Genomic DNA, 13,489 nt, shown 5'->3' on the forward strand with positions numbered 1-13,489 from the left:
TATGGAAAAGCATGAATGCGAGTCACTAATATTATCACCCACCACCTGCCTTGTTTATCTGTCTTAAATCTACAATTGAGTTGTGAGGGGAACACGAGAGGTTCAGAGAACCTGGTGTTGCTTCTGCTCCCTGGCTGCCACTTTCTGCTGCCAGTGCAGCTCTCGGCTGAGATTTCGGGAGTGGCTGTTGTTGATTGCAGTGGAACTTCCCGCTCTTGATGCAAGCATGGAAACTGGGCCCAGCCTTGGCGACTGGAAACGTGGTTGTGATGAAGGTGGCTGAGCAGACTCCACTCACTGCCCTCTATGTGGCCAACTTGATTAAGGAGGTGCGTGGCTTGCGTCCATCTTGACCTCTATATGCCTTTGTAGAGGCTTGCTCTATAGGAGTGCTGATGAGGGGCCCCCGTAGTGGGGACGGGTATTTGTAGAGAAGGGAGTGAACCCCCCTCATCCCTGCTCATCACACTTCACCTGAAGTGACCTGCACCACCTCTCTTCTACATTGGGTTTCATTGCAAGACCCCTCTGAAGGATGAAAACCATTCTAAGTGAGTGCCATGGGGGCAGGGGCAAAGGGCACAGGGAATCCCACAAAACAGGCTCCTTGCTGCACCGTTTGGAATTCCTGAGCAGTACCCGGTAAGACTGCTCACCTGTGTGCTGGGCAGACTGCCGCAGCTTCTGGGAGGGGATGTGTATTCCTCTGTCCAGACCCTTTGGAGCGGGAGAACGACTCGCGGTGTCCCTGGTGTTTGCCTACAGGCCGGCTTTCCTCCTGGCGTGGTCAATATCATACCTGGATTTGGCCCCACAGCTGGGGCCGCCGTTGCCTCTCATGAGGATGTGGACAAAGTGGCCTTCACAGGCTCCACTGAGGTAAGGCATCCTAGGACCTCAAGCTTGTGGTATGTTTGGCTCAAACGCCCCCAGTCCTCAAAGGATGATGCGTTCAAGACTAGCCTCTGAGGGACTTTCCTGGCGGTCACGTGGTTAGGACTCGGTGCTTTCACCGCTGTGGCCCAGGTTCAGCCCCTGGTTGGGGAACTAAGATCCCGCAAGCCGTGCAGCGCAGCTAAAATAAAGTAAAATCAGATTAGCCTCTGGGTACTGCAGGGGGTCTACCCCAGGACTGCCTTTGAGTAGCTCAAGTGAGGGGCCCCATGTGTGCCAGCAGGGACCATCAGGGTGGAACCCTTTGTGGATTGGTTGACACTCCAGCTGCTGTAGGGGGGTGGCCTGGCATCCCATGTGGGATAAAGAGGCCAGGACTGTCTATGTCTAGACTTTATAAAGCCCAGAGCTGACTGCGTGCCAAAGGTCAAAGCACCTTGGCTGTGTCAGACTCTTTGACTGGCACTGCCCTGGCAATTAAAGAGAGTGGGCTTTAGGGAGACATGAGTTCAAATCCCAGCCTTGTCATTATGACATGAGGCAATTCACTGAGTGTCTTTGGGGGCTCCATTCATTGTGTTTAAAATGAAGATGGCAGTGGGCTTCCCTGGTGGCGCAGTGGTTGAGAGTCCGCCTGCCGATGCAGGGGACACGAGTTCGTGCCCCGGTCTGGGAAGATCCCACATGCTGCGGAGCGGCTAGGCCCGTGAGCCATGGCCGCTGAGCCTGCGTGTCCGGAGCCTGTGCTCCGCAACGGGAGAGGCCACAGCAGTGAGAGGCCTGTGTACTGCAAAAAAAAAAAAAAAAAAATGAGGATGGCAGTATCTACGCAGTACAGACAGTGGGTGTGGTGTAGTGGGGAAGATAATGCGTTTTGGAGTCAAACTAACTGTTTCAGCAGCACTTACTTAGCTATGCGACCTTAGGCAAGTCAGCCTCCTGAAGCCTCCTTTTCCCCACCTATAAAATAGGGATAATAACTGTGCCCACCTCCCGGGGTTGGCCTGAGTGAGATAAAGCTTATGATGTATTCTGCGAAAGTCTAGCCCAGAGTAAGTGCTCAGTGAGTGAGTGAATGAATGAATGAATGAGTGAGTGCTGCTCTGTGCCAGGCTCCGGAGAGACAAAGACATATAAGATGCCTGGGGATTCCTTAAACATAATCACCTTGAAAGCAGGGACAAAACTCCTTTTTCCTATCCTTGAATTCTTGGAAGGCTTCATTGCATGACTTTAGAGAAGGCATGCTGAATAGTATAATAAAGGTGATCTTTAAAATGATCCCCGAGGTAAAGATACCTTCAGACATTCAGTCTGTATGCAGAGATGGCGGTTGCGGGAGGGCAGAACTGTGGCCTAGATGACACAGTCCAGGCTCTTTCTTGGCTTAGTCACCACCTAAATTAATGCCTCAAGGGGATGTTGAGAATCTTGCAGATGGGATGGTTTCTTTCTTTCTTTTCAAATTAATTTATTTTTGGCTGTGTTGGGTCTTCGTTGCTGTGCACAGGCTTTCTCTAGTTGCAGCGAGCGGGGGCTACTCTTCGTTGCAGTGCGCGGGCTTCTTATTGCGGTGGCTTCTCCTGTTGCGGAGCACGGGCTCTAGGCGTGGGCTTCAGCAGTTGGGGCTCGCGGGCTCTAGGTGCTTGGGCTTCAGTAGTTGTGGCACATGGGCTTAGTTGCTCCGCGGCATGTGGGATCTTCCTCGTACCCGTGTCCCCTGCATTGGCAGACGGATTCTTAACCACTGCACCACCAGGGAAGTCAGACGGGATGGTTTCTTGACCGCGGTATGTGTGCTCATTCAACAGATAAGCACAGGGGTTCTTTGTGCCAGGCTCTTGGAATATGGAGGTGAGAAGCACCCCATCCTTGCCCTGTGCTAGGAGATACCATTTAAAACACTGTGAGAATGAGGCAGGATAGCAGGTCTGAACTGGTGCTGGATGCAGTTTGCCCAAATGTGAATTCTGACTCCACATTTACTGTGTGACTTTGGGCAAGTGACTTGACCACTCTGAGCTATAGCTCCCACATTTCTATATCAAGGGAAAGAGTCGGCCCTACCTCTGAGGTTGACGTGAGGGTTGAACTTAATGCACACAAAACACTTAGCACAGTGTCTGGTATGTAGGTGGTGCTGAGTGTGTAGAAGCCACACAGCAATGACCCTGCTCGTGTCGTTACTGTCATTGTCATCCTAGGAGCTCAGAGGATGGGGCAGTGATGGTAAGTGAATGGCCAGATTTGGTGAAATTCTCCAGGTCTCTTGTAGTCCAGCTACTCCCTCAGGTTGCGGGGGCTTCTGTTCTGTGTGTCTGAGAACATTTGGTTTTGTTTTCCTCCGCTGAGTTTGTCTCTGTTCCTGCTTCCCTATAGGTTGGCCACCTAATCCAGACTGCTGCGGGGAACAGTAACCTCAAGAGAGTGACCCTGGAGCTAGGAGGAAAGAGTCCCAATATCATCATGTCAGATGCTGACAGTAAGTTTTCAGGGGGGAGGTCTGATATCAACCTTCCGCTAGCTCTGTATTCTGTGGTTCCACTCAGTTCCGCAATCCTCAGCATCCCTCGGATTGGTTTCTGCCCCCAGGGCCTCAGGATGAAAGTAAGACTCCTCAGCATGGCCCTCTGGCCTACACGATGTGGCCTCTCCCCCAGCCTTTCTCCTCTCTGCTCCCTGTAATCCAGCCAGGCTGAGCTACTCACTTGCACAAGAATGCAGCATGCTTTCAGATTAGACTACTTTTCCTCCATCACATCCTTTTTCCTGGTCCTGCTGAGGTGCTCCCAGATTCATCCTCCTTGAGGGAGTCTTCCCTGATGGCCATAGGCCAGTTGGTTTGGTCCTCCAGCCGCCCTTGGCTCTATTACCACAGTGGGTGATGACCACTGTCCTTCGTGTCTATCTGCCACTTGGTCTCCACACTCAGAGAAGGGAGCAATCGGCCCTGCCTTGTTCCCACACAGAGTCTGGCACCCAGCAGGCATGAACACTGCTGGTAGTGTTAACGGGTTAAGGGTAGCAGCCACTGGGGCCAGGCTGCTCCTTACCCTCTTCTTATGGTTGCCTTCTGCCTCCACAGTGGACTGGGCTGTGGAGCAGGCCCACTTCGCCCTGTTCTTCAACCAGGGCCAGTGCTGCTGTGCAGGCTCCCGGACCTTTGTGCAGGAGGACGTTTACACCGAGTTTGTGGAGCGGAGTGTTGCCCGGGCCAGGTCTCGTGTGGTCGGGAACCCCTTTGACAGCCGGACTGAGCAGGGGCCGCAGGTAAGCCCAGTGGTTGCACGCAGGTCTCGGTGTCCGGAGCCACCATGGAGAAGCGGAAAGGGCCTTGGACTCTGAATCCGGCAGGCCTGGCTTCAAGTCTCAGCTCTGCCAGGTACCAGCTGTGCGCCCTTGGGAAGCCGCACGCTCTCTCCGAGCCACCATTCTCTCATCCATAAAGCCTGCCCTTCGTAACTCACAGAGTGGCCGTGAAGTGGAAATTAATAATGGAAAGCCCTTTGTAAATTACATACACATAATAAATATGAGGAATGGCTGTGAGAAAGGGAATGCATGTTTCCTGGACCTTGGCCATCCATATAAATGCATCTACCAGAAAGACACACACATACCTGTTGTTAATCGCAGTTACGTCTGGGAGAAGGGCGGAGGGCTGTTGTAGCAGAGGGACTTCATTTCACTTTATACTCTTCTGAGCTGTTTGATTTAAAATTAAAAAAAAATTTTTTTTTTACAGTGAGCATGTATTCATTTTAACTAATAAAAATATAGTCAATAATAATTATAACAAAAGGAAACACAGTGCCTGACCCCACCACATCCTGATCCTTTTTCCAGCATTGGCCTTAGACCCAGCCTGTCTTGGGCTCACTCTCCACAGGGCCCTGTGCTGGCCTCCTCCAGCCTCCTCCTCCCAGGGATGAGGAATCCACAGGGTCAGGGATGCTTCCTCCCACAAATCCCTTGCACGCAGCCCTGAGCCCACTTCTGGGGCCAACAGGGGCCTCTCTGCAGGCTTCATTGTCCTGGGGACGTCTGTGTTCCTTGTGTCTACTCCCCAGGCTCCAGTGCTGGCCAAGGCAGCCTTTTTTTTTTTTAATTAATAAGTTCTATTCTTTTAGAAAAATGAGCAGAAAGTACAGAGTTCCCATATATCCCCTAACCTCCCCATCCCCTAGTTTCTCCTATTATTAATATCTTGCATTGGTGTGATACATTTGTTATAATTTGATGAGCCAATATTGATATATTATTATTAAATGAAGTCCGTAGTTTACATTAGAGTTCACTCCTGGTGTTGTACATTCTGTGGGTTTTGACAGATGAATCAAGACATGTACCCATGATTACAGTGTCACACAGAATAGTTTCAGTGCCCTAAAAATCTCCTGTGCTCCACCAGTTCATTCCTCCCTCCCCCTAACCCTTGAACCACTGATCTTTTTACTGTCTCTGTAGTTTTGTCTTTTCCGGAATGTCATATAGTTGGAATCGTATAGTCTGTAGCCTTTTCAGATTAGGCTTCTTCCTCTTTTTCTTTCTTTTCCCCGCAGATTGCCTTCTTTTACTTAGCAGTGTACATTTAAGTTTCCTCTATGTCTTTTCGTGACTTGATGGCTCATTACTTTTCATGGCTGAATAATATGCTACTGAGTGGATAGGCCACATTTTCTTGATCCATTCATCAGTTGACAGACCCTGGGGTTGTTTCTACTTTTCAGCTATTGTGAATAGTGCTGCTGTGAATCCCAGCGTCTTTTTTTCTCTCATTTTTCTTTGTGGTTTGTGGCTATATAATTATTAAGGTAATACAAATTTGTATTAAAAACTTCATAAAAAGGAATTTAAAGTAAAAAATAAGATCCCCTTGTCCCCTTCATGTCCATTCCTCATAGGTAACCACATACACACAGAGTTACATTTTGGCATGTTTGTTTTAGCAAAAGTAGGGTCATATAATATATTTCATCCTACAAGCTTCCCCCCTCTTTACAGAACATCTTAGGCTGCCATTCTGTGTCTGTCTGTGGACAGGTCTGTTGTTAATGATGCCAACATATGGGTGTGCCATATTAACCAGCTCCTCTACTGATGCATACTTGCGATTGTTTCCACTTCTTGCTTCTGTAAGATGTTCCCCAGTGACTATCCTTGTTCAGGTCCCTTTGTCACATGTAGAATAAATTCCTAGAAGTTAAATAGCTGGGTCAGAGGATATGAACATCTAATTTTTTGTCTGATATTAATAAGCCATTTGCCCGAAGAGCTGTACCAGCTTACAGTCCTTTTTCTTTTTTTTAAATTGAGGTGTAATTGACCTATAATGTTGTATCAGTCCTTCTAATAATGTATGAATATTACAGAGTATGTAACATACCCTTGGTATCAATGTATTTTCTTACTATTTAAAATTTTTAGTAATCTCATACTTGAAAAACAAAAACAGTAGGCTTGATATTCATTTTGATATTCATTTCTTTGAGGGCTAATGAGTTTGGTGGAATCTATTCTTATGTTTTCGGCCTTGCTTATTCATGATCTGGCCCATTTCCCAGTTGGCTTCTTGCCTGTGTGGTTCTAAGCCTGAAGCTGGGAGAGGTATGGCTGTAGCATCTCTGTAACTCTGGGCTCCTTCTCCCTCAGGTGGATGAGACTCAGTTTAAGAAGGTCCTTGGCTACATCAAATCTGGGAAGGAGGAGGGGGCGAAGCTGCTGTGTGGTGGAGGGGCGGCTGCTGACCGTGGCTACTTCATCCAGCCCACCGTGTTTGGAGACGTGCAGGATGGCATGACCATCGCAAAGGAGGAGGTTAGCATGCGTCCAGCGCTCGAGGGAATGTTCCTAGGAGGAGAAGCGGACGGTTCAGTCCAGCATCTTGACCCAGGACCCATCCACTGGCCTTGGGCCAAATCCTGGCTCTATGCATAAGACAAATGATGTGCAATTCACTTCTGATCTTGTGCCTCTCCTCTTCAGTCTCTTATGGCTGCCAATGGTTGGGGAGAACGTCTGAATTCCCCAGCAGAGCCTACAGGTCCTTTGTGTTCTGGTCCCTGCGAGCTGTGAGTTAAAGGAATGACTCTTCCCAGCCCTTCTCATGGCCTTCATGTAAGCAGACACTGGACTAGATCAAAGGGCTGACTTCCCCACATGGCGAGAGTCCCTTGATCTTCTCTCCCCCTTGGCACTGATTACCAACGTAGGGCAGCAACTCCATCTCATTCATTCGTTCATTTCACAAAATTTTTTTTTAACATCTTTATTGGAGTATAATTGCTTTACAATGGTGTGTTAGTTTCTGCTCTATAACAAAGTGAATCAGCTATAGGTATACATATATCCCCATATCCCTTACCACAAGTAATTTTTGAATTCCTACTATGCGCAAGGTGCTCTACAGACACTGGAGATCCAGGGGTATCCGACGTGTGTACTCTGCCCTTGTGGATTCAGACTCCCTCCACTTCCCCCAGCAGGATGAAGCCCTTCAGCGGCCCTATGCAGGGAAAACATTATACTGCCACCCCCTTTCATGGATAATTCAAAATAAAATAATATTAAAATGCAAAATCAGGGTAAGAGAGTACAACAGAGTTCTGCCTCTTTTCCCATCATGACTACTTTGATGCTATTTTTTTTTTTAATCTTGATGGAAATGGAAAATATCCATTTTCGAGAAGGGCAGGGGCTGCCTTTGCTTTGCTAGTGCCCGAAGTGCAAGATGCCCCGTCTCGCAGTCCTCGCTTCAACCATGATGGGCTCCTGGCAGTCTTCTCGCACCTCCGTCTTGACACTCTCCACCCAGTCCTAGAATCAGTGATTTCTTCAAGAAGTCCTAGTTCCTTTAGTGGAGAATGGGATGTTGTAAGAATGGGTGTTGCGTGTGCCGGTGCCTGGAACTCCATTTCCCTCCTCCCTGCTCCTCATCCTCACTCTGGTTTGGCCAGTTTCTGCTCATGTGGTGTCACAGCTTGACTATCACCTCTCGAGGCCTTCCCTGATCCCCTGCCTCCCATCACTCAGGCCAGGTAGCTCCTCTGGGCTCCCACCACTTGTCACGGTCACATGCCAATCACTTGATTACATCAGGATCTGTTCCCCGGGGTCTCTCCCCTGATAGGGCTGAGAGCAGCCACACCCCAACCGCAACAAGCACGCCTAGCTCCCATGTTTTGGTTTCTGAAGCCCACTAAAGCCCACTAAAAGGAACCAGGATGCCTTGAAGAAATGGCTTAGAAATAGGGCAGGGAAAGTATAAGATAAACTCAGAACATCTTGAGATCAGAGACCCTGTTTTGTTCATAGCTTTTTCTTCAGCATCTGGTGTGTGCCTTGTTGAATGACTGACTGAAATTCTTTGAAACTAAATTTCCATGTGACCTGTCAGTGCAAGCCCCTACCTCACAGGACTGTTTAGAAATAAGATAAGGTATGTAAGGTCCATGGCACACAGAAGGTAACCAGTCCCCTTAGCTTCCTTCCCTTTGTATTCCAGTGAGTGTGAGAGCTGTCTTCTCCCTCTGGAACTGTTAGGGTGTTTCTGGAGGCTTGCTACCACATCTGGAATCATCTGCTCAGCGCTGTGGAAAGCTGGGTAACAGGTGGTTCCGTGTCTGCCCCACCCACCCATTGTGCTCTCTAACCCCAGATCTTTGGGCCAGTGATGCAGATTCTGAAGTTCAAGACCATAGAGGAAGTCGTTGGGAGAGCCAACAATTCCAAGTACGGGCTGGCCGCAGCTGTCTTCACAAAGGACTTGGACAAGGCCAATTATCTGTCCCAAGCCCTCCAGGCTGGCACCGTGTGGTAAGTGCCTCCCAGCAGCCTCTCGCAACCCAGGTAGTAGAGATCCCCAAGCCAGGGTCTTCTGGAATCCACTACTCACATCCCAGAATTGGGGTGCCGGGCTTAGTTCCTCCTGGGTCAGGGTGTGGTATAGCAGATGGGGATGTCCTTCCCCCTCTCCTCCAGATGAAACTTCCCTCCAGTACATATGCCTGTGCAGCTGTCCTTGGGCAAGCAGATGGATGACTGGGGCTCCTTACCAAGCTGTAACAAGAGCAGGAAACCAGAGCTGAGGGCCCACATCTATGTAAACACTGGTCTTAAAAGCTTAGCACCTATGGCACACCCACTAGGATGGCTGTAATTATTTTTAATTTTTAAAAAAAAATTATTTTATTTTTGGCTGTGTTGGGTCTTTGTTGCTGCACATGGGCTTTTCTCTGGTTGCGGCAAGTGGGGGCTACTCTTTGTTGTGGTGCGCGGGCTTCTCATTGTGGTGGCTTCTCTTGTTGTGAAGCACGGGCTCTAGGCATGTGGGCTTCAGTAGTTGTGGCTTGCGGGCTCTAGAGCGCAGGCTCAGTAGTTGTGGCGCACGGACTTAGTTGCTCCGCGGCATGTGGGATTTTCCTGGATCAGGGCTTGAACCCATGTCTCCTGCACTGGCAGGCAGATTCTTAACCACTGCACCACCAGGGAAGCTCCGATGGCTGTAATTTAAAAAACAGAAAATACCAGGTGTTGGTTAGGATGTGGAGAAACTGGAACCCTTACACATTGCTGGTGGGAATGTAAAATGTTGCAGCCACTAGAAAAGTCTGGCAGTTCTCAATAAGTTAAACATAGAATTATCATAGGACCCAGCAATTCCACTCCTGGGTACATACCCAAGAGAAAAAAAACATACATCCACACAAAAAAGTGTATCTGAATGTTCATAGATTATTCACAATAGTCAAAAGGTGGAAATAACCTAAATGTCCATCGACTGATGAATGGATACACAAAATGTGGTTTATCTGTGCAGTGGAATATTCAGCCATAAAAAGAAATGAAGTACTGATAACCTGCTACAACATGGAAAACATAATACTAAATGAAATAAGCCAGACACAGAAGGTCACATATTATATGATTCCATTATATGACATGCCCAGAATAGGCAAATCCATTCTGGGGGGGGGGGGGGGGGGGGGGGGATGGGGAGTAACTGCTTATTGGGTATAGGGTTTCTTTCTGGGGTGATAAATGTTCTGGGATTATATAGAGGTAATGGTTGCACAACATTGTGAATATATCATAAAGCACCTTTAAAGTGGGGAGTTTTAAATTCAGTTAAAATTTAATAATTAAAAAAAATTGCCCCAAAAAGCTTAATACCCAATTAGCAAAAATGATTCATTAAAATGGGAAGGATGAGATGACTTATGGCTTTATTTCATGTGGCCTGCTTTTGACTTCTATATACCTAGCTATTAGTAGGGTTCTACCCATCCATTTTTCTCAATAAAATTTTAGAACAATACAGGAGGTCCGAGGGGTATGATGCTTATCCTCCACCCCAAAAGTTACTTCTGAAATCTCATCTTAAATTATAGGGTCAACTGTTATGATGTGTTTGGGGCCCAGTCACCGTTTGGTGGCTACAAGCTGTCTGGGAGCGGCCGGGAGCTGGGAGAGTATGGGCTGCAGGCATACACTGAAGTGAAAACTGTGAGTATGGGCACCTTCTCAGCCCTCTCCCTCGTGCTGGGGTCCATCAGTATTGACTGCTAGTTTCTTGTTTTAAGCCATGGAAGCTACCAAAGAGGGTAAAGACCCAGTCTCTGCTGTGTCTCATGAGGAATAAGTAGGGACTTGATCACCACTATGCCTACACAGTCCTTTGCTGGGCTTTGTTATACACTGAGTTCTGTAAAACCTGAGAGGAGGCAAAGATCCCAGTGGGCTGAAGCAGTGAGGAAAAACTTCTAATAAGAATCAAGCTATGAGGCATTAGATATCAAGGGGCATATCCTTTGCTTCTGCAATCCTGAAGAACTAAGCAGAAATAAAAAGAAAGCTTTACTTCCATAAATAGCCATCACAGCATTCTCCAACAGGGAAAAATCAGATGTAACCTAAATGCCCAATAAATTATGGAATATTAAGTAGCTGTTAAAGTATTTTTGTAGAATATTTGATATGAAAAATGCTTATCCTTTAAAGTAAAAAAGCAGGATACAAAGTGATGTATGCAGTATAAGCTCAACTTTAAAACTGTATATGCCCATATACAGATACTCAGATATCTTTATCAAAGTGAAAAAAGACAGGAAAGAAAGATACTAAGGTAAAAATGATTTTCTGTCTACAATAAATACTAATTATAATTTAACCAGGAAACATACTCACAAATGATATTTTAAGAAAAGAGAAATGGGCACAGGGCAAGCAAACCAGCCTGGGGGTAGGGGGCGGCGATGGGAGCAGGATGAGAAAGGGGGAACAGAGCAAGAAAAGGTAAACAGTGGTCTTCATTCAGTATATACTATATAGTACGAAACTCTAATAAGATACAACCTAAGCTCTCAAGAAGATCACTGGAATAAAGTAAACATGTTTACTTGTTTATTGAAATATTTCCATTATATACAAGAGGTGAGACCCAGATTTGATATTGACATTGAGATGTCATTAGCCTATAACTGTTCATCAAAACAATAGTTATGGAGGAGATTATTTAGGTATGGAGTGAGGGAGGAGGGAGGCCTAGGACTGAGCCCCAAGGAACTGCAGTATTTAAGGATTGACTGGAGGGCAGTGGAAGAGCCTGAAAAGGAGAGGCTTGAGTTGAGGTGATTTGTGGAGGAATCCAACTGTAAGCTGCGAATGCTGGAGCCCTCAGGAGATGAGATGTTGGGGAGAACTCAAGAAGGCTTTTGAAGAAATGGCAGGACTTGATGGCCTAGGAGGGTTAGAGGATGTGGGTGAAGGGGGCAAAGCTGATTCAGCCCAGCATCCACACTGTGCTTGGTGCTCATGATAAAGAGTCCTGTAAAAAAAAAAAAAAAAAAAAAAAAAAAAAAAAAAAAGTCCTGTATTTTGAGCTTTAGGAACTCGAATGATAACACTAACAAAAATAAGGATTTGTGTGTTATCATTCACTAACAAAAATGACTGTTGCATGCTGAAGGTCTCAGAAGTCAAGTTTGCAAGGGGGACTGATGAGAAAATTTCTTTTTATTTTTACTGAAAGTTTACTTTGTGCCAGGATCTGTGCTAGACTGTCTTATGTATGTTACATCATTTAATGCTCACAACAACCCCATGAAAGAGATACTGCTGTTGCCCCATTTTACAGATGAGGGAACGAGTCACACAGAGGTGAAGCACTTGCCCAGTAGCGGGGAACGATGGGATTCAACCCCATATCCATCTGAATCTGGAACCTTCCCCCTAACACACTGAGACACCTGTGAGCTTGAGCACATTATCTTTTCCTGGCTCTGATTCTTGTGGAGGAACATATGGATCTCGGTCAGGGTCTCTCGGCCTTGGAACTGTGGACACTTGGGGTTGGGTAGTTCTTTGTGGTGGGGCTGTCGTGCAACGTAGGATGTTGAGCAGCATCCCTGACTTTTGCCCATTCGATGCCTGTAGCAACCCTCCCCCCAACTGTGACAATCAAAAATGTCTCCAAAAAAAAAAAAAAAAAAAAAAATGTCTCCAGACATTGCCCACTGTTCTCTGGGGGGCACAGCTGCCCCCGGTTGAGAATGACTAGGTCAAGGGGAGGCAGAGTGTGATCTCATGCAGAACACAGCCCTAGCGGTTGCTGGGATTGGCCACTGGCCATCGAGATGTTAGAAGTCAGGAAAGCCCTTCTGTTTATAGCTCAGGCAGCACCCAGCTGAGGGGGCCTGCAGACCAAAGGGAAGCATGAAGATTTAACAGCTTCTCTGCACCCCTCTTACAGGTCACAGTCAAAGTTCCTCAGAAGAACTCATAAAGAACCATGCTGGCTTTACTCATCCAGTGATGGAAAGTTCAAGGAGATAAGCAACAAAACCAAGAAAAATGACTGTTGCATGCTAAAGGTCTCAAAAGAGAAATTCTGCCAGAAAAATCTCTTGGATCAAGAAAGTTCCAGAATTTGAATCAATAAATAGGGTGGGAGTGGGACAAAGGGTATATGGAAAGCCTTTTAAACTGCAACAATACTACTAGCTTTCAGGGTGATCTTTCAAAGATAGATTCAAATATCTCATCCATTCCATCTGAAACACTTCTGTAACTTGCCTTAATGGGGGAAGAAAAAGCCATTGTTTACCACTGTTCCATCTTTGAAGTAGCAACTAGCACCTTTCTTTGTATTCTGGACTAAAACTCATTAAAAACAGTGCTGCTCTTCACTTTTTAGGTAACTCTTCCTCCATCTCAACCCAAGGAGATGCTGTCACATAGATATGTTGTCCCCTCTGTGTGTATGTCACATTGTAAACAACTGTCACCCATCCCCTACTGTGGATAAATAGCCTTTGTTTCCTGCACGTAGTTAACAGATGTTTCCGGCCTGCCCATGTGTGGTGGGCCCTGTACAACACACTGAGGACGACACCTACACAAGACTCCCAGCCCCTGCCCTCAGAGAGAGGGAGGTAAACCAGGAAACACACACTTGACACCTAAGGTTGGTTCTCAGTGTTTTAAGTTCAAAAACTTGGTCAGAACAAATGAGACAGATTCCTGCTGGACCAGTTTTGTAAGAGATTAATTTGAAATCCAGATGTCAATTTACTCACTTTAAGTGAGGTCTGTATTT

General features: G+C 46.8%; 1 protein-coding gene across 1 annotated transcript in view; it reads left to right on the plus strand.

Annotated features, from left to right (window-relative positions):
* Positions 1-13,079, plus strand: part of ALDH2 (aldehyde dehydrogenase 2 family member) — a 29,245-nt gene extending 16,166 nt beyond the window's left edge. The window contains exons 6-13 of the mRNA XM_065889995.1: positions 201-329; positions 766-879; positions 3,274-3,376; positions 3,980-4,164; positions 6,547-6,711; positions 8,552-8,709; positions 10,284-10,398; positions 12,644-13,079. Coding sequence (XP_065746067.1) covers positions 201-329; positions 766-879; positions 3,274-3,376; positions 3,980-4,164; positions 6,547-6,711; positions 8,552-8,709; positions 10,284-10,398; positions 12,644-12,676 — 1,002 coding nt within the window. The 3' untranslated portion in view covers positions 12,677-13,079. The remainder of the gene's footprint in view (positions 1-200; positions 330-765; positions 880-3,273; positions 3,377-3,979; positions 4,165-6,546; positions 6,712-8,551; positions 8,710-10,283; positions 10,399-12,643) is intronic.
* The last annotated feature ends 410 nt before the right edge of the window (positions 13,080-13,489 follow it).

Source organism: Phocoena phocoena, chromosome 13 (assembly GCF_963924675.1).
Source record: "Phocoena phocoena chromosome 13, mPhoPho1.1, whole genome shotgun sequence".
Taxonomy (NCBI): Eukaryota; Metazoa; Chordata; class Mammalia; order Artiodactyla; family Phocoenidae; genus Phocoena; species Phocoena phocoena.